The sequence below is a fragment of the Mastigoproctus giganteus genome, chromosome 11, assembly GCF_048544385.1.
Source record: "Mastigoproctus giganteus isolate SK-2022 chromosome 11, ASM4854438v1, whole genome shotgun sequence".
Lineage (NCBI taxonomy): Eukaryota > Metazoa > Arthropoda > Arachnida > Uropygi > Thelyphonidae > Mastigoproctus > Mastigoproctus giganteus.
Window position 1 is genome coordinate 168,745,892 of NC_143585.1, and position 26,482 is coordinate 168,772,373.

The 26,482-nt window shown below is 39.6% G+C and overlaps 1 protein-coding gene across 5 annotated transcripts in view; it reads right to left on the reverse strand.

Annotated features, from left to right (window-relative positions):
- The window catches only part of LOC150078563 (catenin delta-2-like), a 666,545-nt gene that overhangs the window by 195,198 nt on the left and 444,865 nt on the right, over window positions 1-26,482 (reverse strand). For all 5 annotated transcript variants that reach the window (XR_016547633.1, XM_090385058.1, XM_090385056.1 and 2 more), the window contains exon 12: window positions 10,003-10,163. Coding sequence is in view for 4 of the 5 variants with exons in the window: in XM_090385058.1 (XP_090241184.1) it covers window positions 10,003-10,163 (161 nt within the window). In the remaining variant the exon portion in view is untranslated. The remainder of the gene's footprint in view (window positions 1-10,002; window positions 10,164-26,482) is intronic.

Here is a 26,482-nt window from a genome sequence, read left to right on the forward strand (position 1 = left end):
GATTCCATCAGTGTCGATCCACTGGTGATATTCTGGCTTATGCTACCCATTTAATGACAAATTCAATGGAAAAGTTCACTGAAACACAAGCAGTTGCTCTTGACATCTCAAAGGCTTTCGATTGTGTTTGGCATAAAAAGTCTTCTAAACAAGCTTCCATCTTATGGTTTGCCAACTGTTTTTTGTAATTGGTTATCCAGTTTTCTCTCTTATCGCTCACTGAGGGTGATGGCTCTGTCTTCTAACTTTTCCACTAATGCTGGTGTCCCCAAAGTTCGGTTCTTTCCACCACTCTTTTCCTCTTGTATATTAATGACCTTCTACCACTGACTGGAAATCCTACGCACAGTTTTGCCGATGATAGCACATTGCATTCCACTTTCATTTTGAGAAACCTTGCACTGCTCAATCAGCTTCAATTTCTTGAATATCCGCTACCAGGTCCTTAAATGCTGATCTCCAAGTAATTCTCCAGTGGGGAAAAGACAACTTAGTTGATTTCAATCCTTCTAAAACTCAGTCTTGTCTTATATCTTGCAAAAAGGATTCTTCTGCTCCTATGCTTATCTTTGGTGACACTCCAATTTCTAGGCAAGATGATATATCTCTTTTGGGGATTACCCTGACTTCTAATCTCTCTCTCTTGGTACACACACACACACACACACACACACATTACAAATTTTGCTTCCTTTGCATCTAAAAAACTTGGTTTTCTCTTTCGCTCTCGGCATTACTTTTCTTCCAAACAGTTGTTCACTCTGTACAAATTGCAAATCCACCCTACCATGGAATATTGTTCCCACATCTGGGTCGGTGCCCCTAAAATCTCTCTCAGGCTTCTAGATCCCATTCAGAAGAGGGCAGTTAGGTTCACTAATGACTCATCTCTAACAGAGTCTCTCCACTCGCTGTCTCATAGATGTACTGTTTTTGCTGCATGCATTTTCTACAGATACTTCCACTGGCACTGTTCTTCTGAATTGGCTTCTATAATTCCTGCTCTCTCTCTCTCTCTCTCTCCTTTCAAAACAGTCCAAACACGTGCTGCCACCAGCCAACATCAATTTACTGTCCAACTTCAAACTCACAGGACTACCTTTCCATTATCCTTGTTTATTCATTCAACTGCTGTTTTCTGGAACAACCTTCCTTCATATGTATTTCCTGAAAATTACAGTCTACAGAAGTTCAAGTCTAATGTCAACAAATATCTTCTTTCGTCTTCTCAACCTCCAACCCAAGCACGGTACTAAGTACTATAGGTTCTAATACCTCTCGTGTTTGGGGTTTTCATAAAAAAAAAAAAAAGTGGGAATGAATAAATTTTCTAATATTTTAAAACAATTAATATCTTAAATGGAAGCAGAAGAGACTGTGGATGAAGGAATATTTTCAACACAACAAAATTGCAATGATGCTAGAATTAGAAGCTATCCACCATAATCATCAAATATTTGGTAACGTTCTAATGAAATTCCTTATTTAACATGTCACTGAAATGGACTCAATTTTTTTTTTTTTTTACTTAATCTGATATTCTTTATAGATGTTAGATCTAACACTCTTGGTTTTTATGTTTTACTATTTTTATACCAACTTGGCATTATAAAATCAGTTCTTGCAGTGCAAGAGCCTGAAGTTATTTGTTTCAATACCCTTTCAAGTATACTTCCCTTAGCACTTGAACTGATAGTCCCCCTAGGAAGGCACCTCTGTAGCCAGGTGGGCAGGCGCAGCAGTGCGTAGCACATGCTTCTTGATTAGACTGAGGGTTCGAGCCCGTGAGCCACCAAATATGGAGGATGCAGAAAGGTCAGGGAATGACCACCGCATAACCCCGGAGCAATATGGCCTTAGTTGCTAATGCTCCTAAAAACCAAATAACAACAACAACCCCTTAGGAAATTTAAAGTTATTTTATTTTATTTTTTTTTTTTCAAGTAATATATTGAAAACAGTCTCAAATGAAATCAGTGAATTACTGTAAGTGGTGAGAAGTCACTTCAACTACATAAACCTGCCAACAGACAGGTTTGTGTTATGCAGTCTAAGTTTATGCATACAGGTTCAACATGACCATACAGGAAGGATTCAAGTTAATTAGAATATACTCTCCTGAAACAACTAGTAAATAATTCAATTGAACCACATCTTTGCTTTAGAGAAGCATGATATCCACTTCCACAATAAAAGTGAAATACATATTAAATGGAAAGGGCACCGAGCTTTTGCTTTTGACTAATTATAATAATAAATTTTCAAACACTCTTCTATTAAAATATGGGATTACATTTTAATACATCATGACTACATTGAATAAAAAGTAAATACCATTTGAAATGTGAATAACACTAATTAAACCAAGCAAATTTTTGCTATCAAATGAATTTTACTGTGTACATTATATAAATTAAACTCCCAAACAAGAGAACTATTTAAAAATTGGCAATATTTCTTGATTCCATATTAACTCCTGTCATCAGACCTAAGAAATGAGATATCAATGAAACCAAAATCATGCAAAGTTAGTTTTAAGGAAGTATGCAGCACACAAATGGGGGAGTATGCAAAAAATTGCATAAAGATCAGGAGAAAGGAAGGATGTATTATTATATACCTGTAGATTAAGCCTCTATGTTTATCATGGGAACCTCAGCCTGCAAACATCAGTAAAAAAAAAAGATACTCAAATGGCAGGTGGAGGGAGATTATTAATGAGTATTCATGTTCCCTCTAAGGAATGACTTTTTTTTTTTTTTTTTTTTTTTTTACATAAAATTGTATATGTAATGGAATAAATGAAATTATCAATTATAAGATAGTTTTTACATACAATCCATGTATCACATGTGCATATAACTAAAAAATATTTAGGACAGCTGTGGATTCCACTTGCACAGACTGGATATACACTCTTCTAAGACCCAGTTCATCGATCCTTGATGGCTGACTTATGTTGGGTCCACTGGTTATCTGAAATGTTTTCAATATACTGTGTGAAAGGCATTTGTGTGGGTTAAATAGTTTTAAGTTTATTAAAAATTAGACATGTGACTCTGCATTATTTATGCAATTTTAAATAGTTTATTTGTTCATTATTTCCCCAAAGCAGAAATTAGACAAATAATATACTAACATTATTCAGCATACTTTTAAATGCAGTACTATACGCAGTACTCAAGGTGGCCAAGCCACACCTTGAGTACTGCATACAGCTCTGGAGGCCTCATTTTAGGAAATATGTAGAACTGCTGGAATGAGTACAGAGAAGGGCAACGAGATTGGTGAGTAGAAAATAGGGTTGCTCTTACCAAGAAAGGCTTGAGTTCTGCAAATTGCAGCATCTGAAGAATAGGCCAAGGTGATCTGATTGAGGTGTATAAGGCCTTGAATGGTTTGAGCAAGCTCAATGCTGATGGGATTCTTTCTCTTGCTCAGATTATGCACATGAGGCAGCATGAATTCAAATTGAGGAAGGTCAGTTGTAAAATAAATGTGTGGAAATTTGCCTTTATCTAGTGGATGGTTGAGTGCTGGAACAAACTTCCATCTGTCATTGTGCAAGTTGACAGCTTAAATAAATTCAAGGACAAACTTTCTAGACAAAGTTTTAGAATGAATGGCTGGGTAAAATGGGAAGTTTTTTTTTTTTTTTGGCTGATGCTGTATAAGCTTGCTTTCTTGCATCACACGCCTCTACTAATGCTAGTGCTAATGCTAAAATAATACTGCGTTCTGGTTGAGATTTTGAATCAAGACTTTGGGAATTCATTAACAAGAAAAGTTGAGTAACAGATCTTCTCCAAGCAAACTTGAAGGAAACCTGTTACATCGAGTCTGATGACGAGGCTAGTGGCAGCCAGAGGTGTTCAAAGCCGCTAAATGGATTTTCTTATTTATTGATTTGAAATTGTTTTTCTAAAACTTTTGAAATTTTTTGTGATTTTCTGATTAATCTGGTGTATTTTTTCTTTACTCAGCCTTGTAATTGCATAAAAGTATCAGAAAGGGTATCAAATATACATGTTACAAGTTGCAGCTCCGCTGAAAGAGAAGTCTTCTAGCCATATTTAGCCGCTTTATTGACTAATTGTTACATCAAATTATTTTCTATAAGTAGCTTACAAACCTAGTCAGGATCGAGGGCGCTGACTCTCTTTAAAGATTACAGCTGTCAGTTGCAGGCTCCGAAAAGACGATAAGTGTTTGCCTTTTTATTTACATAATTGTTATTTTATATTGTACTTAATATGTAGTCTTATAGTTATAGTTACGCTGGTTATTTTTATTTTAATTTAGATAAACAGTTTTTGTAGATATATATAATACTTAATATACGTAAAACCGTAATTTCGTTCGAATCTTGCAGCCATTGTTTTTGTATATGGTGGTAGGGAATTCAAATTTTTAATTGAGGTAGTTAGGTAGCTCTAACGTATAATTTATAGAGTAATACGCTTCACTGTTTCTATTAGATAGCGTAGTATTGACATTTAATTAATTTAATTTGTTGATTTTATTAATTTAAAGTATCATGCCCCAAACTAGAGCAGCAAAGCAACGGGCACAAAGTGGCAAGAGTGCTGTGACTCGGGGGAGAACTGAGGGGGGGGCGATTCTCCAACGCACCAGAGCCTAAAAAAATGTGCGACTTGTGAAATGTTTGCCGAACTCTCTGGAACGGAACATGATATTGCCATGGGGGATGTCTTTGTGTGTGCGCGATGTAAGGAGTAAGGAAATCAGGCGACAACTCAGCGTTGTTATGGGCCTATATGAGAACTTGAAGGACAGGGTGGATGCCTCGAAAGATCTAAATTGAGGGGCCCATCAGGCTCTCAGCTGCCCACATAAACGCCAGAGCTTGCACTTGGTCATCACACAACACAGCGGCAACCCCCAAGGCAGAATGCGCTGGTCCCTCAGGAACTAGTAGTTGTTGGAGACTATTGTCAGGGAAACAGGAAACATGCTTTGTAAAAAGGATAGGTGGAACAGGACCAAGGTATGTCTGCCAGGGACAAAGGTTGATGACGTTGTAGAGCGGATATCATCTTTTAAGGGCACAAAAGGTGATATAGTTGTACACGTTGGCACTAATGATATTAGGAGTAGGAGACCGGCAGAATTACTTAACAAGTACAGGTCTCTGTTCAACAAAAGCCGAGAATTAGGGTTGAATTTGAAAGTGTCTGCAATTCTGCCCAGACACGATAAAAGGGAGTATATGATGAGAGCCTTGTTGATCAATTCGGCCCTGGAAAGAATGTGCAAGGCTCAAGGGGTAGAATTTTTTTCAGCCTGGTCTGTGCTTGTTAACAGGAGAGACTGCTTCTATAGGGATTGGATACACTTAAATAGAAAGGGTGCAAGAATATTTGCTGATGCTATCGAGGCAGTGTTAGGTGGGTCGGAAAACTGATAGCTTGGGGGGATACAAGGACTAATAGTTTAACAGTAGCCGTAGGCAGAGGTGAAGGTGATTCTTGCACAACTTCTATTAGAATAAGTAGCGACCTGGAGCATGGGGTGTTGGGGGTTTCAGGGATGGATGGCAGTCACCCTGAAATAGGTGGGTATATGGGATGTGTTACGGTAACTAGGAATAGGAGTAGGAGCATGTATGCTTGCATGTATACCAATGCTAAAAGTATAGTAAATAAATTTGATGAATTTGAAGTGTTGGTCAAGACATCAAAGGCAGATATTGTTGGGATAGCAGAGACGTGGTGTCACACAGATATCAGGAATGCTGAACTGGAATTTGGGGAGTACAATGTGTACAGAAAAGATAGACAGGATAGAAAGGGAGGAGGTGTTATGCTGTTAATTAAGAAAAACATAAAATCAAAAGAAGTGCATCCAGTCGATATAGATGAACAGTGCAGTGTCGAGTCGGTTTGGTGTGACATAAGCACTGTGAAAGCAAAAATAAGAGTAGGAGTGTGTTATAGGCCTAATGACTCGAATGAGTACAATGAACAATTGTACAGAGAAATAGAGTAGGCTAGTAAATCGGAATGTCTTATAATGGGGGATTTTAACTTCCCAGATATTGACTGGAACTTGTGGGTTGGTCACTCACACACTAGTCAGACTTTTGTGGATTTATTGGATGATTGTTTTCTGCAGCAGCATGTTCGAGAGGCAACCACAGAAAGTAATACTCTTGGTCTGGTTATCAGCAGTGATCATTCGTGTATTAAGAATTTGCAGATAAAGAAACCACTAGGTGGCAGTGATCACAGTGTACTGATGTGGGATTTACTTAAAGATTTAATTACCATCAGGGGTAAAGGAAAGGGTTTTTGCTTCTGTAAAGGTGAGTACAGTGGTCTCCGATAGTTTTTAAATTCTGTACAGTGGGATCAACTGACGATGTTACCAACAGTAAATTCTAAGTGGGAAGCAATCAAGGAATTAATCGTGGATGCTACTAAAAGATTCATACCTATTAAGAAATATTGTTCAAGGTTTAGGCCTAAATGGTTATCTAATGAACTAATCAGACTCGTGAGAGAGATGAAAAATGCATGGAATGCATATAAATTATCAAGCGACTCAGAAGCCTATGGCAGATATAAGCTAGTCTATAATCAGGTCACAAAGGAGGTTAGGCTAGCGAAGGCAGATTACGAGACATCCTTGGCAAAAGATGCTAACAAAAACAGCAAGGATTTCTTTACTTATATACTAGGCTTTACATACCAACTAAGAAATACTGTTCAAGGTTTAGGCCTAAATGGATGTCAGATGAACTGATGAGGCATATGGCAGAGAAGAAACATGCATGGGATACTTACAAATTAACACATGACACAGAAGCCTATGATATATACAAGTTGATCTGTAACCAAGTTACAAAGGAGGTTAGGCAGGCAAAGGCAGATTACGAGAAATCTTTGGCAAGGGATGCAAAGAAAAACAGCAAAGAGTTCTTTACTTATGTAAACTCTAGAAGGAAGGGGATGAATCAGATTGGTCCACTTGATATCGATGGGACAACTGTTGATGATCCTGCTTAGGTAGCTAACAAACTAAATGAATATTTTGCATCGACATTCACACATGAGGAGTTATTTAGCGAGGGGAAAGCCAGAGGTGTATTCAACTCTAGCAGTAAGCTAGAGAATCTTGTAATAACTGAGAGTAAAGTGGAGGAGAAATTGTTGAAGATAAACACAGGAAAGGCACCCGGGGTGGATGGGACCTATCCAGTTATATTAAAGGAGGCAGCAGAGGAAGTAAGCAAACCCTTAGCCATAATTATGAGAGCTTCCTTGGACTCAGAGGAGGTACCCACAGACTGGAGATGTGCAAATGTGACCCCAATTCACAAAGGAGGATCAAAGGCTGACACAAGCAATTATAGACCTGTGAGTTTAACTTCTGTTCCAGGAAAATTAATGGAGGCACTAGTTAAAGAAGCACTGCAGGATCATTTAGACAAGACTTCAGTTATAGCTCGGACACAGCATGGTTTTGTTAAGGGGAAGTCTTGCCTGACCAATTTGATTGGATACTATGATGCAGTCACAAAGGAACTGGATGCAGGGAATAACCTTGATATTATATACTTGGATCTTAGAAAGGCTTTTGATACTGATGCACATGGAAGACTGCTGCACAAATTGGAGCAGTGTGGCATTGGAGGCAAATTGCTGCTATGGATAAAGGGGTGGTTGAGGGGGAGAAGACAGAGAGTGGTAATCAATGGACACTGCTCATCGTGGACTAATGTTATTAGTGGAGTCCCTCAGGGTTCAGTGTTGGTTCCATTATTGTTTTCTGTATTTATAAATAATATTGATGATGGTATATCAAGCTTAATGTCCAAGTTTGCAGACGATACAAAGGTTGGCAGGGTTGTCAAGGACACTACTGACACTATGCTGCTGCAACAGGATCTGGAAAGGTTGAGCAGATGGGCTGAGAGGTGGCAAATGAAGTTTAACATTGACAAATGTAAAGTACTACACATGGGAAACAGCAACCCCAGAGCAACGTATCAACTCTGTGGTACTACACTGACAGTGGTAGAGAATGAAAGGGACTTGGGGGTGGTTGTGCAGGCAGATATGAAGTTCTCTGAGCAGTGCAGACGAGTTAGCATTAGCATTAGTAGAGGCATATGATGCAAGAAAGCAAGCTTATTCAGCATCAGCCAAAAAAAAAAAAAAAAAAAACCCTCTCCAGTTGCAAGAGTAGCTCATGGAGTCAATGATATACAGGAATTTTTCCAGCAGGGATAAGGAGGTGATTATTCCCTTGTATAAGGCAATGGTCAGGCCACACCTTGAATACTGCATACAAGTCTGGAGGCCTCATTTCAAGAAGGATGTAGAGCTGCTGGAACGAGTACAGAGAAGGGCAACAAGATTAGTGAATGGAACAAAGGGTTGCTTTTACGAAGAAAGGCTTAAGTTTTGCAAATTACAGTATCTGGAGACTAGGCACCAGCGAGGGGATCTGATAGAGATGTATAAAAACCTTGAATGGTTTGAGCATGCTCAATGCTAATGGGATTCTTCCTCTTGCTCAGAATAATCCCCTGAGAGGGCATAAATTCAAATTGAGGAAAGACAGATGTTGGATAGATGTCTGGAAATTGGCCTTAAGCCAGCAGGTAGTTGGTTGGTGGAACAGACTTCCATCCCTTGTTGTGGAAGTTGATAGCCTAAATAAATTTAAGGCTCAGCTGGACAGGTATTTCGAACGAACGGAGGAGTGAAGTGGAAGTTTTTTTTTTTTTTTTGGCTGATGTTGCATAAGCTTGCTTTCTTGCATCATATGCCTCTACTAATGCTAATGCTAATCTGAAGCAAAAAAAATTGGATCCAAAATGCCAACAAGAAAGCAACATTGTTTAGTATACTGGCTTGCCTTTTGGAAGGAAAGAGGTTTAAGTTCTTTTGTCTCATTTCTACATAAGGGACTCAATAAACCATTTAAAACTGCATAAATAATGTGGAGTCAAGTATATAATTTTTAATAAATTTATTTGATTTAATTAGTAATTATATAGTAGTGTTATTTACATTTCAAATTAATTTATCATGAACAACCATATGATGTCCGCCTCTCACCACATGAATATAATTTGATTCATATTGTTCATAAATTGGGAATATAATTTATAATAAACTGTTAAAAAAAAAAAAAAAAAAAAAAAAAGAGAGAAAAGAAAAGTGAATCAAGGTTTTTTATGTAACCGACTGCATCAGTTCTCTGAACTAGGTAAGCACCCGTCAAATCATTGTGGTCACATCTACCAGCATTTTCAATATGACTGTTACTGTATAAATAATTCATGAACTCCCATTTCAAGTGGGAAGGCATGCACTTCTTCATTAGCTACTACTTTCAACAAAATAGCACATAACTTTGACACAACAGCTACGTTTGTCTCTGGATCACTTGCTGCACATGCAAAAATTCTCTAACTGTCACTGCATAGTGCACCTTTACTGTTCTTGGATATCCTGATCACTGTGATCAGCTGTGATTATTTTGCCTACAGTTATTTACAATTCAAGTTAATTCATCATGAAAAACCACATAATGTCTTCACTTAATATCCTGATCATGGCGGTTAGTTGTGGTTATTTTGCACTTACAGTTCTTTGTTATTCTGATCATTGTGGTTAGTTGTAGATGTGACCAAGTAAAAAATGCATATGTTTTGGAATTTGATACTAATAACAAAGGTAACTAAAATTGTACATGTTAATTTAGGTATTTTCACCCTAGCATCCCTTGTGTTGTTAAACACCCATTCCAACAACATGTTAATTAGGTATTTACCTGTAAATGAAAATTAGGCAATTTTCAGTTACAGTTAAAGTTTCATTTACAATTAGAGTTGATAACCACACACAGTTATTTAATCTAAACTAAAACTACCAATACAGTTTTTCTTCTTTCCATTTTAGTATAATGAAAACAAAAAAATGCAAAACTAAATTCTATTTAATTTGCACTTCAAAATATTTCTCTCACCTTAAAACTCCACTGGCATTACGGAAGACAGTAGACCAATATATTTCATGAGACTTAATTTGATCACTAGGATCTCTGTTTCTGTCCCATCCTGAATGTGGTATAATGACATGATTGACTAATACTCCTAATGCATCATCAATTATTGGCCTTTTTAATTCCTAATGATAAACAAATAATTCTGAGAAATAAAGCAACTCTTCCCTACAGTACAGCGACATCGCATTTCACATTTCTATTTACACTGTCCTATAATTAATATTCGAACACCACTCCATTGATAATTTACAATTGCAAATGCATGTCACAATCAACAGAGTTAGCAGACTTCCAGTGTGAGATAGTAATGGATGCAGACTGCAGCTGGAACTGTTGTGAAATTACCCAGATAACCTCTAAAGCTGAGAGAATGTGGCAAGAGAACCCTGAAAGGAATCATCCACCCTGAATGCAGGTCGATATTGCTACACGTTGGTAGCAGTAACCCCTATCATGCAGCATGCACAGGATGCTGTATGATAGGGATTATCACAGTTGTGCAGCCATCCACCAACTATTAATCACCCCGACTAATGCCACAGACCAATGGAAAGCCGTGCTTTGAAGTGATGAATCAAAGTACATGGTCTACCAGTCTGACGGTCATGCCTGGGTGTGGCAAATGCATGAAGAAAGCTACCTGCCAGACTGTATCTTCCCAACAATGAAGTTGGACAGAAGCATCATAATGGTCCAGGGCTGATTTACATGGTTTGGCCTAGGACCATTGGTTGCCTTAGACAAAACTGTGAATGCTGAGGTCTATCTAGATGTCCTGGACAATAACGTGTTACCTACGTTGTGACAGAATGTCGAGGAAGGCACATACCTGTATTAGCAAGATAACGTGTATTGGCATACCGCTCACATTGTGATGTACTGGTTTGAACATGTGTGTAACAAAAAGTTACACACTTGTTCAAACAACATATTCATTCAAGAGAACCCCTTGAATGAACTGGATCAATAGGTGCATGGTGAGGAGAGACTGACTGAAAAGCAGATCGAAACTATTCACCACTTCAAAGGCCAAATTCTGGAAAACACTAGAGGATATTTACAAAAAAACTGGAACTAATTCCACAGAAACTAATGCTATCACAAAGGCTAAAGGTTAAAGACTAAAGGCACATATTATTAGTTTTTCCTGGAAATAAAGTTATATGTAGATATGCAGGTGTTCAGATATTAATGGTAGGGCAGTGTATATTACAATTTATTTATTTTTATAATGAATAAATAAGTACCATAAGCAATAATGAGAATAAAATTTTACTAGTTTAAGTGGGAAAATTTTAAAACAAATGCATTTTTAGGCATGTTAGCATATATGTGTAATGCAACTATTGTCTTCACCATGTCCATCCATACACATGTAATAACTCAGCTCTTAGTGGATCGATTTTCGTGAAATTTTATACTTGTGCCTTTTAGAAAGATTTATTTAGCCATCCTAAATTTCATTAAAATGGGGTCAATAAAAACCTGGCAATTATTATTTATTGCATCTGTCCACATGTAATAACTGACTCTCAGTTGATGGATTTTCATGAAATTTTATACTTTGCTCTGTTAGAATCATTTGTTAAGTTTTCCCAAATTTCCTTAAAATTGGACAAATAGAATCTAGCAATTATTTTTTTTTCCACAGATATCACATAGGTAATCAACATAGCTGAGGCACTGGATATTAAATTTGTTGCCATATACTGGTTGGAGAAATGAATGGGCAATAAGGCAGATGTGCAGAAGCAAAATATTCTCAAGTGCATAAGTCATTGCTTTTTGCTTAGTTTTTTTTTTTTTTTTTGTTATAAATTATGAATTATTACTATTTGCTAATCCCTTGAAATGTAGCAGTTCATGTATGTAGCAACATACACAAACCAACTTATTTTTTAATTTATAGTAACATACACAAGTCACATTAAAAAAAAAATAAAAAAAAAAGAAGCAGAAAGAAAAACAAGGATAAAGTTTCATCAGGTTTTTTTCACTAACCACATTGTTTGTGAAAAATTATTCAATGAGCAGCATATAGGGAAGGCAAAAACATTCACATGAACAGCTTTAGTCATTCAAATCACAATGCTTTTTGCAATGGGATACTAGATTACTATCATTTAAAGTGTGTTTAAAGTGTAAATGGTATTTAAAATGTAAATTATTAAATTTACACTTTAAATTAAAATACATTATTAATAATATATTTCAATCTAATTTTGAAAATAAAGGACAATTTTCTACCATCTAATATTGCTTATTTTATAATTTAACTACCAATAACATCCAAGCACTGCTGAGATGCCAATGATCATTAAAACATGTTAGGCAGTTGAACAGACAACTTCAGTAGTCGAAACCCGCTAATTTTCGTAAAATCGGACAAATGCTAATAATTTATTGTAATTTTTCCTTGTAGAGGATCTGCGATCTCATTATGGATTTAAAATAAACTTTGTGGATTTTTTTTGAAAAGGATAATATAGGCTATTTTTGAAAATTTTAAAGGAATGTTAAATTTTAGGAATATTATATATTTTATTTTAAGGCAGAAGAATACTCTTACCTGGGGTTTTCTTCAGAGACGGCTGCATCCGGGTGAAATGTAATTCAAAAGGTGTTGAAATTGCAATTATATGGAAGGAGGATGAAGGAAAAAGCCAGCATTTGGCCTAAATCCTTGCATAGGGAGTAATTGTAGGCATGCAAGACAAAAGCTGGCTTTTTCCTTCATCCTCCTTCCATATAATTGCAACTTCAACACCTTCTGAATTACATTTCACCCGGATGCAGCCGTCTCTGAAGAAAACCCCAGGTAAGAGTATTATTCTGCCTTAAAATAAAATATATAATATTCCTAAAATTTAACATTCCTTTAAAATTTCCAAAAATAGCCTATACTACCCTTTTCAAAAAAAATCCACAAAGTGTATTTTAAATCCATAATGAGATCGCAGATCCTCTACAAGGAAAAATTACAATAAATTATTAGCATTTGTCTGATTTTACGAAAATTAGCAGGTCTCGACTACTCAAGTTGTCTGTCCAACTGTCTAATAAAGTTTCGAGACTTTACAACCTCCACATATTTTTTTACTCTAAAACTTGTTAGGATGATGATACACCATATTACAACTAAATTAGCATTATTAGCTCACCAATCACTGTCATGTCTTAATTTGGCAATCACTGGAATATCAGCAATCACTAATCTTGTGGTAACCTTCACATGGATACAAGGAGCACTTACTCAGAATGGATGTGGATGTTAAATCAGGCTATTATAGGATTTCCATCTGTGCAGTACTACACAACATGGGAAAGCATTTTAATACTTTTATCCCAAGTAACTAACACGCTGTCTTGAGAAAAATCCACCAGAAAAGACACGTTCATTTCACACACAAGCAAATGGATGCTTGTGAGTAAGACAGATGCAAGTTAGAGGCATTACCATCATGTAAGGTGACCACCTGAGAGGGAGAGTTCTCATCCATTTTTGCATGGATTTTGAACCCTTCCTTCCTGTTGATCAATCCCAAACCTATTGGTCTATGCTGGCAAATTTAATGAGGTTTAATTCTTGAAATTTGGAAATGGCCACCTGAATCATTCAAAATGCTTCAGGACAAGAGAGCTTTCCTTAGATCCATCAGCTCGGAGCTTAACTGAATAAAGTCAACGTGACAGTAGTCTCCAAAAAGATGATTATCAATATACCTATTTCAGCACATAGTCAAAGATGGGTAGCATACTAACTGGTGCTAGAACGATGCTTTTCAGCATTGTTCAGAGATTCAACAGCAAATATGCTTGCAGCCATTTGGAATGACATCAGGAATTCATTAGAAAGCAAAATTAATCTCCTAATACACTTGAAGATTTTCCAAAATCTACTTCTGTATGGTATGATTTCTGCTTCATAAACAATGCCTCTTAATCAGCTGAAATTAAGTACTGGCTGCTGAGATGGTTCAGCCAACCCCAGACTGAACCTGCACATATTAATTTCAACTCCCACCGCAGAAACAAATTATAAGCTTTAGGAGTATTCTCATTCTTGCATTACTCGCACAAACTGAACACATACACAGGGCAAATCAGATGTTATTTTTACTAGAGAACTACATCCCCCACCTGAAGGAATGCAATTCTTTGGGGGTGGAGGGTGACAATTTGCTCATTTACTAAATTTTAATAATTGTGGGGGTCTTTAACTCCACATACGTATTTAAAGCACCATTTAGACCCAAGAAGAAATTCAACAATTTTGTGCTTCTCACACAGCTGAAATGCCTTATATTTTTCAGTAAAAATGTTTTATTTAATTTCTTCACTGAAAATACTATTTTTTGAAAAAGAAATAATTTGTTGTTAGGAACAGGCACTTTAGGATCCTTCCTTCTTCGGTGTTTATTGCACATATAAACAAAATAATGGCGCCTTCGTAACAAGGTGGGCAGGAGCAGCAGTTCGTAGCACATGCTTCTTGATTAGACCAGGGTTCGAGCCCGTGACCACCAAATATGGAGGATGCGGAAAGGTCAGGGAATGACCACCGCATATCCCTCTGAAGCAATATGGCCTTAGTTGCTAATGCTCCTAAAAACCAAATAACGACAACAACATAAACAACATTTCAAGGAAATTAATCTATTGCCAAGCCTCACTATTAAATTGCAAAAATTAATGACAAAGAGAAAACATCATGACATCCTTTACTGGATACAAAATAAGTTTACATTACTCACACAGAATTGTTTTTAAAAGCACCACATATCAGACAACTAGAAATATGCTCAAAGCCCTTCAAAGAAACAGTAACATTGTGAATACAAGATGCTATGATTGACAGAGTAAACAGACTTCCAGCACAGAATGATGATGGAGTGCTACATAAGTAACTAGTCTGTATATGACATTTCAATGTCACTGAAGATCATTAGGTCAATGATTGATGTATTAATCATCTCACGGAGAGGCTGTGTGTGCTAAAATAATGTAAATTTAATTCAGACACAGCATGGGTTTGTTAAGGGGAAGTCTTGTCTGACTATTTTTGGTTGGATACTATGATGTGGTCACAAAGAAAATGGATGCAAAAAATAATTTTGATATTACATACTTGTATTTCAGAAAAGCTTTTGATACTGTTGCACATGGAAGACTACTGATGTTTGTTTGTTTTTGGTTTTTTATTGGCGCATTGGCAGCTGTGGCCATAATGCGCCAAGACTATGCAATATTTAAAAGTTTAAATTCTCGGTGACCTAATTAGTTAGGTCACCATGTCCAGATAAATAATAACAAATATATAAAAATTAAATCAATAAAGAGATAACAATAACAAATTTTAAATACAATTAAAAACTTTTATTGATTTAAAATAGCTAAAAACAGCAGACACGTTGTCATTGTCGGATAAAATCTGACTGAGTGTATAAGGCTCAGTCAGATGACTAAAAGCGGTAAAACGGGTGCTGCTAAAATCTGGACAGTCAATTAAAAGGTGTCTAATCGTTAGGATTGTGCCACAGGACACACACATAGGAGGGTCATCAGCCCTCAGCAAAAACGAATGAGTTAAATGACTGTGTCCTATGCGGGTCCGGGCAAGAACAACTTCCTCCTTACGATTCCTGCGCAGACTAGACTGCCACGGTTCAATTACAGGTTTTATATGATATAACTTATTCGCAGTCTGTCTATTCCACGAATCCTGCCATTGGGAATGTATCTTTTGATGTATTATTTGCCTGTAGTCTGTATAGGGGACTAACAGGCAGTGGTCATTATTGGGAATTGCTGATTTGGCTGCGGCGTCAGCCAAATCATTTCCCCTAATCCCAATGTGGCTAGGAATCCAGCAGAAGCGGATATCATATTCACGTTCATGGAGAACGTGAATCTTCTGCTGAATGCTAGACAGAACTGGATGAGAATTATATCTCACAGATATTAAAGCCTGTAACACGCTGAGAGCGTCGGTATACAAAATGAACCGTTGGTATTGGCATTCACTAATGTGATCCAAGGCTAACTCTATAGCGTGCAGCTCTGCAGTAAATATGCTGCATTCAGAGGGAATCTGCTCCGATGTAGTGCTGTCTGTAAAGACAGCAGCAGATCCCACATATGATTCTGACTTCGACCCGTCTGTGTAGACTGGCGCGAAGTCCGAATGTTCAGCTCGGTGTGCTGAAAAAAGCTGCAGGTAGACAGACGATGGAGTGTCCGACTTTCCCCAATTTCGAAGGGACAAGTCACATGCCGGGACATGAGCATGCCAGGGTGGAAGGGGTTGCTTTGGTGTTTGGGCAACCCTGTCTACCTTTATATTAAGTTCTTTGAGTAGCTCTTGGACACGAATACCAAAAGGACGATTGGCAGTCTTACGGGTGTTGTACAAATTTTCCCATCGTGGCTCAAAAACGGTTAGCCACGTAGGGTGGTCTGGCAGGGATTTCAGTTTTAGAGCGTAGTTTAGAGACAACTGCTTACGTCGAAGCAATAATGGCGGTTCGTTTGCTTCGACGTATAAGCTCTGGACAGGAGATGTGCGATATGCTCCAATAGCGGTACGGAGAGCCAGATGATGGACAGGATCGAGCCAACGAAGTACACTGTCTCTGGCCGAATTGTATACCAGGGACCCGTAATCCAGTCTGGATCGTACAAGTGCACGATAGATGCGTAGTAGGGTGCATCGATCCGCACCCCAAGATGTTGAGGAAAGAGAGCGCAGAATATTTAGCCCTCTTGTGCACTTTGTGCGGAGTTGACGGATGTGATCCAGAAAGGTCAGCTTTTTATCGAATACGAGTCCCAAGAATTTTGTGTCCGCTGCTATTGGAATTACATTTTGTCCGAGCTTTAATTCAGGCTCAGGATGAAGATTACGCTTACGACAAAAGTGTACGCAAACGGTCTTCTCCGGCGAGAACCTGAAGCCATTAGCAAGAGCCCAGGAGTTGAGGCGATCAATAGCTTTCTGCAGTTGTCTTTCAATAACCCTCATGTTGCATGACTGACAAAATATGCTAAAGTCATCAACATAGAGGGCACAGTTTACAGTTGGAGGAAGTTGTTCTGTGATGGAATTCACTTTGATGGCAAAAAGCGTGACACTTAATACTGATCCTTGTGGTACTCCCTCCTCTTGGCTGAAGGAACGAGAGAGTGAGGATCCCACACGAACTTGGAAAGATCGATTGGCTAAAAAGTTTTTAATAAAAATGGGGAGTTGCCCCCTAAGGCCAAGGCTATGCAGATCTTTTAAGATGCCAAATCTCCAAGTTGTGTCATACGCTTTCTCCATGTCAAAGAACACCGACACCAAGTGTTCACGTTTTAGGAAAGCATCCCGGATGGATGCTTCCAATCTAATAAGATGGTCCAAAGTGGACCGGTTCCTTCGGAAGCCGCACTGTATGTTGGAGAGAAGGTCATTTGATTCTAAGTACCATATTAAACGAGAATTAACCATTCTCTCCAGGATTTTGCACAGACAGCTAGTCAGAGCAATAGGACGATAGTTGGTGGTGACTTTTGGATCCTTTCCTGGCTTAGGGAAGGCAAGAACGATTGCCTTTCTCCAGGAATCCGGAAACTGCCCTTCAGTAAAGATTCTGTTATACAGAAGGAGCAGACAATCCATAGATTTTGGTGAAAGATGTTTAATCATGTCATAATGGATGCCATCTGGTCCAACAGCACTTGCTTTGGAAAGAGCGAGGGCTCTTTTCAGTTCCTGAATAGTAAAATCCCCGTTGTAGGGATAGAGGCCCTTGGACTTAAAATTAAGTGCTTCTCTTTCCAGTTTATGTTTCAGGACCAGGAACTCTGGGGAGTACGAGGATGTTGCGGAGATGTTAGAGAATGTTTCCCCAAGAGCATTGGCTATTGCAGTTGGATCTGCAACAGCGCATCCATTATAATCTAAGATTGAAGAAGGGTGGGATGTATATTTTCCCTTCATTTTCCGGATTTTATCCCAGACTACCTTAGAGTTGGTAGACTGGTTAATAGATGATGTAAAACGGATCCACGATTCCTTTTGGCTCTGACGACGGATGTAGCGTGCTTTGGCTCGTGCACGTTTGAAGGCTATAAGGTTGTTCGTGGTAGGATATCGGCGAAATATCCCCCACGCTTTGTTTTGAGCCTTTTTTGCTGCTGTGCATAGTGAATTCCACCAAGGTTTGGGAAATGGTGGAAACCGGGCTGATGTTTTTGGGACAGCATTAGCAGCTGCGTGGACAATGATTTCTGTGATGTACGTTACTGCGTCATTGATAGGCTCCTGACTGACTGTACTGAGCTCAAAATTTGCCTGATGTTGGAAGGCATTCCAGTCAGCCTGATCAAACTTCCACCGTGGTAACCTAAAAGGAAGACACGGTCTCCCACTGTGTAACAAGGTTATCACAGGGAAGTGATCACTTCCGTATGGATTCTCCTCCACTTCCCAGGTGAGTGAAGGGAGTAGAGAAGGGGAGCAGATAGACAGATCAATGGCAGAAAAAGTACGGGTAGGCATATGGAAGAAGGTGTTTGTTCCAGTATTTAGAAGGGAAAGGTCATTGTCATTGAGCATACGCTCTATGACTCGTCCCCTTCCGTTGATGTTAGCACTACCCCACAGGGTGTTATGTCCGTTAAAATCCCCGAGAAGTAAGAAAGGGGGAGGCAACTGCGTTACAAGATCATCAAGGTCTTCCTGGGAGATGTCAGTCCCAGGTGGCAAATAAATCGAGCAGACCGTTATTAAAAATCCCACTGTAAGGCGAATTGCAACAGCCTCTATGCTGGTTGTAATTAGCAAGGGCTGAACTGGGGTCTGATTACCCACAAGGATAGCCACTCCTCCATGAGCAGGACCATCCGCAATTCTATCCTTACGAAAGATTGTGATGTTATGCAGGGTGGGATCATCATTTGCCTTTAGATAAGTCTCCTGCAAGCAAAAGCAAACTGGCTCGTGCTTTTGCAGGAGGGCCTTGATGTCATCAGTATTTCGCCGGAATCCACGACAATTCCATTGTAGGAATTTAGCCATTATTTTGGCTTGGTGGGTCCATCAGGCGGCTTCCGAGGTGCTGAGGGCTTACTTTTATCAGTCTTGGCTTTGTCTTTTTTGGGGAAGAATGGACGATGTCCCGTGTCCATTTCTTCCTCCGCAAAGAGTTCCAAGACTGATTCATCCTGTACCTCCTTGTTCTCTACATCCATTCTTTCTGTTGTTACTTCAGGCTCTTTACCACTTGGTTTTGGTAGTGGTGGAGCACTAGGAGGTACGGATATAGGAGTGGCAACTGACTGTGTTTTTTTGGTGGGCTTTTGAGAACTCAATAAATAGCGTGCAATCGGGGTGAATGACTCTCTTGGTGGTATAGTCATCTCAGTTTGTGTCCCGATAGTGCTCTTAGCAGAAACCTTCTGGGCATATGAAGGTTTCCCGCTATTTACTGGTTGGATACGTTTTCTGGCCTCTGGGTAGGAAATATTCAGCTCTGTTTTTAGTTTTTGGATTTCTTTTTCGTCTTTCCACCGCTGGCATGCTCTTGAATAGGCGGGGTGCTCACCTTGGCAGTTAACACAGGCGGGTTTTGGAGCTGTACATTCCTTGCTCTCGTGGTCTTTAACACCACATCGAGCACAGGCAGGGTTACCACGACAAGATGTTTGTGAGTGGCCGTATTTTTGGCATCTAAAACACCGCAGTGGGTTTGGGATATAAATCCTCACTGGGCAGTTTAGATAACCTGCCTTGATGGAATTTGGAGGCCGTGGGGTGTTAAACGTGAGGATGAGAACTCGGGTAGGGACGAGATTCCCATCCTTCCGTATCGATATTCTCTTTACAGCTGTCACTCCTTGGTCTTTCAATTCAGAGCAGATCTCTTCTTCAGAAACATGAAGAAGGTCCCACTCTGATATGACACCACGTGAAGAATTTAGAGTTTTATGAGGGGTTACGATGATAGGTATTCCCCCTATGGATGTAGCCTTTATGATTTTTTCCGCTTGCTTGGTGGTAGAAGCTTCGACCAAAAGGTCGCCAGAACGCAGTCTTTTTACAGATTTTGGTGAACCTGCCAACCCTTCTAATCCTTTCTGGATGAAGAAGGGTGACATCTTTCCAATGGACTGCTCTCCGGTGGAATGGAGAATGAGGAAAAGCGGTGTCACTAATGGTGGTGATTTATCCTCAGTTCTGGCTCGTTTTGCAGAGGTGTTATCTGCGTCATCATCTCGATTAGGTAGGGGCCTTGTTGGGGCCCCAGAAGAAAGGGGATTTGAATTACTCATGAGAGTAAAGAAAAATGTCTGATGCCTAAGTACCTCACCCACCACGGAGCCCTACGAGGGGGCGCCCACTCGTGAACTAGCAGGTACTGCGTACACGAATGGGACGCCGAGTTCGCTTAGAACACCATACCCACGTTACCAATAAGTCTTTATCCCGTCCCAGGACCATAGGGAGGGAGACTTATTGGAACGCAGTTGACCCTAGCAGTATAATACCACCCGCCGATTGATCCCAGTCGAGCCGGTCCGGGACCACCCGTCTCGTCGAAGCAGGGGCCAAAGTGGTGTATTAAGGCTGGGCCCCTCAACCACCAGGATCCCCCTTTCCGCTTCCACGGGTCGCGGCGCACGGCTGCACACGCCGGATTCCAATGATGTAACCCTGGAACCAAGGTATGGGCGTTGGATCCCAGTGATGCTAATCTGGAAAACCAGCAGCATCACTGGGAGGTCCCCTCACCACGTACAGGTGCCCACGTCGAGGGGTGGAAGACTACTGAACAAATTGGAGCAGTATGCATTAAGGGCAAGTTGCTACAATCAATTATCTGTTTGGGTGGGACAAGACAGAGAGTGGTAATCAATGGACACTGCTCTTTGTGGACTAATGTTATTAGTCGTGTCCCCAAGGGTTCGGTGTTGGGCCCATTGTTATTTTGTAGATTTATCAATGATATTGATGCATATACAAAATGAAGGTATATCAAGCTTAACGTTGAAGTTTGCAGATGATACAAAGGTTGGCAGGATTGTGTTGTTAATAACAGTAATGACAGTATGCTGCTGCAACAAGATCTAGAGATGTTGGGCAGATAGGCTGAGAAGTGGCAACTGAACTTTAACATTGATAAATGCAAAGTACTGCATATCGGTAGCAGTAACTCCAGAGAAATATACCAACTGGGTGTTGTTATGCTCAGGGTAGTGAAGAATGAAAAAGACCTGTGCAATCAGATATGAAGTTTTGTGAGCAGTGCAGACAGGCTGCCAGAGTAGGTCATGGCATCTTGTCAATGATATACAGGAATTTTGCGAGCAGGGCTAAGGAGGTGATTATCCCCTTGTGTAAGGCAATGGTCAGGCCACATCTTGAGTACTGTGTACAGGTCTGGAAGCCTCAATTTAGGAAGGATGTAGAGTTGCTAGAATGAGTACAAAGAAGGGCAACAAGACTCGTGAGGGGAACAGAGGGGTGCTCTTACGAAAAAAGGCTTAAGTTCTGCAAATTGCAGCATCCGGACAGTAGGCACCTTCGAGGTGATCTGATTGAGGTGTATAAGGTCTTGAATGGATTGAGCAGGCTCAATGCTGATGGGATTCTTCCTCTTGCTCAGATTACAAACCTGAGGGGACATAAACTGAAATTGAGGAAAGACAGTTGTAAAATAGATGTGAAAAAATTGATTGCTGGAACAAACTTCCATCTGTCATTGTGGAAGTTGATAGCTTAAATAAATTCAAGGCAAACATTTGGAATGAATGGATGGGTGAAATGGGAATGTTTTTTTTTTTTTTTTTTTTCCCTCTTTTGGCTGACACTGTATAAGTTTGCTTTCTTGCATCATATGCCTCTACGAATACTAATGCTAACTTGCATTCTGAGCTGATGTTATCTTTCAAGGAGTCTCCTATCACATTCCATCAGCTTCAGAAGTTTTCTGGTCACTTTGTGATGGTTGTACCACAATCCACTTCTGTTTACAGGTTAGGCCATGGTCATGCAACTATACACAAGACACTAATCGCCCCAATTAATGCCAGACAGCATCTAACTTGCTGTAAGGACTGCCATTTTTGGCCCATAGACTCATGAACTATGGTATGGAATGACAGATCAGTCTATGGCCTACCAGTCTGACTGGTATACCTGGGTATTATGGCAGATGCCCAAAAAAAGATTACTTGCTAGAATGTATCATTCCAATGACGAAGTTTGGTGAAGGCAATGTGATGGTCTATAGCTGTTTTTCATTTTTGGTCTGGGACCACTGGCTGTTTTGGACAAAGCCTTGAATTCTGAGGTAGTAGTAGTAGTAGAGGCATGTGATGCAAGAAAGCAAGCATATGAGCTTATGTAGGATCAACCAAAAAAAAAAAAAAATACAATTTCACACAACCATTCCCTCTAAAAATTTGTCCAGTTCTTCCTAGAATTTATTTAAGCTATCAACTTCCACTACAGATGGTAGTTTATTCCAGCAATTAACCACCCGCTGGCTATAGGCAAATTTCCGCACATCTATTCTACAACTGTCTTTCCTCAATTTGAATTTATGCCCCCTCAGGCTCGTAATCTCAGCAAGCGGAAGAATCCCATCAGAATTCATCAAGGCCTTATACACCTCAATCAGATCACCTCGCAGGTGCCTAATCTCCAGCTGCTGCAATTTGCAGACCTTAAGCCTTTCTTGCTAAGAGGATCCCTTCGTTCCTCTCACCAATCTTGTTACCTTTCTCTGTACATGTTCAAGCAATTCTACATCCTTCCTAAAATGAGGCCTCCAGACGTGAATGCAATACTCAAGGCTCCAAGGATGCTCTCATAATTAGGTCTATCTATATATCCTGGATAATGTTTTACCAATGTTGTAGCAGCTGATTATTATCTCATTTAGAATGCTTCGGGTTTTTGGCGCAAAGGGCCTCCTGTGTCATATTGTGCCAGTTCATGATTTACACATGACTGAATCTTTTATATTATGGTTATCAGAGATGATTATATAAATTTATGCTCAAGTTTTGAAACATTGCTTCAAAATTTGCATTACTGCTAAGAATGTGTAATAAAGTTAATGGTTCCTACAAGTTGCATAGAGAGCAAAACTGGATTTCTGGATACTACTTAAATAAATTGAATACTGAGGGCATTCTATGATGATATGTAAATGTTACAATTACATTTATTTGATTGTTAGTTGGCATTGACAGAAGGAATATCCCACTATGGGTGGGATATTCCTTCCCATCCATAAGCAAGAACACATGAGTTTTACAAGAATGACCAATTCGGAGTCTTGCCAAAATCACTTCTTCTCACCTGCTTCTTCTGAAACTAGAACCACAGCTGAGGTTCTTTTTTTAATCTGGAAGATTTTATTACTGATTTAAGTTCTTCCACAGTTCAGACCATTGATTCATACATTCTATTTTAACAATGGATTTATGATCAGCATACGACACTTTCAGGTGACAGAATGATCACTGTCAGGATGTTTAGCAGCACGATTCACAAATTCATTACCTGGCATGCCAACATGACCAGGGATCCAGCAGAACGTGATCATTTGGTTGTATGTTTGATATTGATATAATCTAGATTGGTTCTGATGTTATTAGCATTAGTAGAGGCATTTGATGCAAGAAAGCAAGCTTATGCAGCATCAGCCAAAAAAAAAAAAAAAAACCCACTTCCACTTCACCCCTCTGTTCGTTCAAAATACCTGTTCAGCTGAGCCTTAAACTTATTTAGGCTATCAACTTCCACGACAAGGGATGGAAGTCTGTTCCACCAACCAACCACTCGCTGGCTAAAGGCAAATTTCCGCACATCTATCCTACATCTGTCTTTCCTCAATTTGAATTTATGCCCTCTCCGGTGATTATTCTGAGCGAGAGGAAGAATCCCATCAGCATTGAGCATGCTCAAACCATTCAATGCTTTATACACCTCTATCATATCACCTCGCTGGTGCCTAGTCTCCAGACACTGTAATTTGCAAAACTTCAGCCTTTCTTCGTAAGAGCACCGCTTTGTTCCATTCACTAATCTTGTTGCCCTTCTCTGTACTCGTTCCAGCAGCTCTACATCCTTCTTGAAATGAGGCCTCCAGACCTGTATACAGTACTCTAGGTGTGGCCTAACCATTGCCTTATACAAGGGAATAATCACCTCCTTATCCCTGCTGGAAAAATTCCTGTATATCATTGACTCCATGAGCTACTCTTGCAACTGGAGAGGGTTTTTTTTTTTTTTTTTTTGGCTGATGCTGAATAAGCTTGCTTTCTTGCATCATATGCCTCTACTAATGCTAATGCTAACTCGTCTGCACTGCTCAGAGAACTTCATATCTGCCTGCACAACCACCCCCAAGTCCCTTTCATTCTCTACCACTGTCAGTGTAGTACCACAGAGTTGATACGTTGCTCTGGGGTTGCTGTTTCCCATGTGTAGTACTTTACATTTGTCAATGTTAAACTTCATTTGCCACCTCTCAGCCCATCTGCTCAACCTTTCCAGATCCTGTTGCAGCAGCATAGTGTCAGTAGTGTCCTTGACAACCCTGCCAACCTTTGTATCGTCTGCAAACTTGGACATTAAGCTTGATATACCATCATCAATATCATTTATAAATACAGAAAACAATAATGGACCCAACACTGAGCCCTGAGGGACTCCACTAATAACATTAGTCCATGACGAGCGGTGTCCATTGATTACCACTTTCTGTCTTCTCCCCCTCAGCCACCCCTTTATCCACAGCAGCAATTTGCCTCCAATGTCACACTGCTCCAATTTGTGCAGCAGTCTTCCATGTGCAACAGTATCAAAAGCCTTTCTAAGATCCAAGTATATAATATCAAAGTTATTCCCTGCATCCAGTTCCTTTGTGACTGCATCATAGTATCCAATCAAATTGGTCAGGCAAGACTTCTCCTTAACAAAACCATGCTGTGTCCGAGCTATAACTGAAGTCTTGTCTAAATGATCCTGCAGTGCTTCTTTAACTAGTGCCTCCATTAATTTTCCTGGAACAGAAGTTAAACTCACAGGTCTATAATTGCTTGTGTCAGCCTTTGATCCTCCTTTGTGAATTGGGGTCACATTTGCACATCTCCAGTCTGTGGGTACCTCCCCTGAGTCCAAGGAAGCTCTCATAATTATGGCTAAGGGTTTGCTTACTTCCTCTGCTGCCTCCTTTAATATAACTGGATAGATCCCATCCACCCAGGGTGCCTTTCTTGTGTTTATCTTCAACAATTTCTCCTCCACTTTACTCTCAGTTATTACAAGATTCTCTAGCTTACTGCTAGAGTTGAATACACCTCTGGCTTTCCCCTCGCTAAATAACTCCTCACGTGTGAATGTCGATGCAAAATATTCATTTAGTTTGTTAGCTACCTAAGCAGGATCATCAACAGTTGACCCATCGATATCAAGTGGACCAATCTGATTCATCCCCTTCCTTCTAGAGTTTACATAAGTAAAGAACTCTTTGCTGTTTTTCTTTGCATCCCTTGCCAAAGATTTCTCGTAATCTGCCTTCGCCTGCCTAACCTCCTTTGTAACTTGGTTACAGATCAACTTGTATCTATCATAAGCTTCTGTGTCATGTGTTAATTTGTATGTATCCCATGCATGTTTCTTCTCTGCCATATGCCTCATCAGTTCATCTGACATCCATTTAGGCCTAAACCTTGAACAATATTTCTTAGTTGGTATGTAAAGCCTAGTAGCTTCCAAGATAAGTTCTTTGAATGCTTCCCATTTTGCATTTGCTGTTGGTAACATCATCAGTTTGTCCCACTGTATAGAATTTAAACATCCAATTCTTTTGTGACTGCATCATAGTATCCTGACCAATTTGACTGGATACTATGATGCAGTCACGAAAGAACTGGATGCAGGGAATAGCTTTGATATTATATACTTGGATCTTAGAAAGGCTTTTGATACTGTTGCACATGGAAGACTGCTACACAAATTGGAGGAGTGTGACATTGGAGGCAAATTGTTGCTATTGATAAAGGGGTGGTTGAGGGGGAGAAGACAGAGTGGTAATCATTGGACACTGCTCATCATGGACTAATGTTATTAGTGGAGTCCCTCAGGGCCCAGTGTTGGGTCCATTATTGTTTTCTGTATTTATAAATGATATTGATGATGGTATATCAAGCTTAATGACCAAATTTGCAGACGATACAAAGGTTGGCAGGGTTGTCAAGGACACTACTGACACTATGCTGCTGCAACAGGATCTGGAAAGGTTGAGCAGATGGGCTGAGAGGTGGCAAATGAAGTTTAACATTGACAAATGTAAAGTACTACATATGGGAAACAGCAACCCCAGAGCAACGTATCAACTCTGTGGTACTACACTGACAGTGGTAGAGAATGAAAGGGACTTGG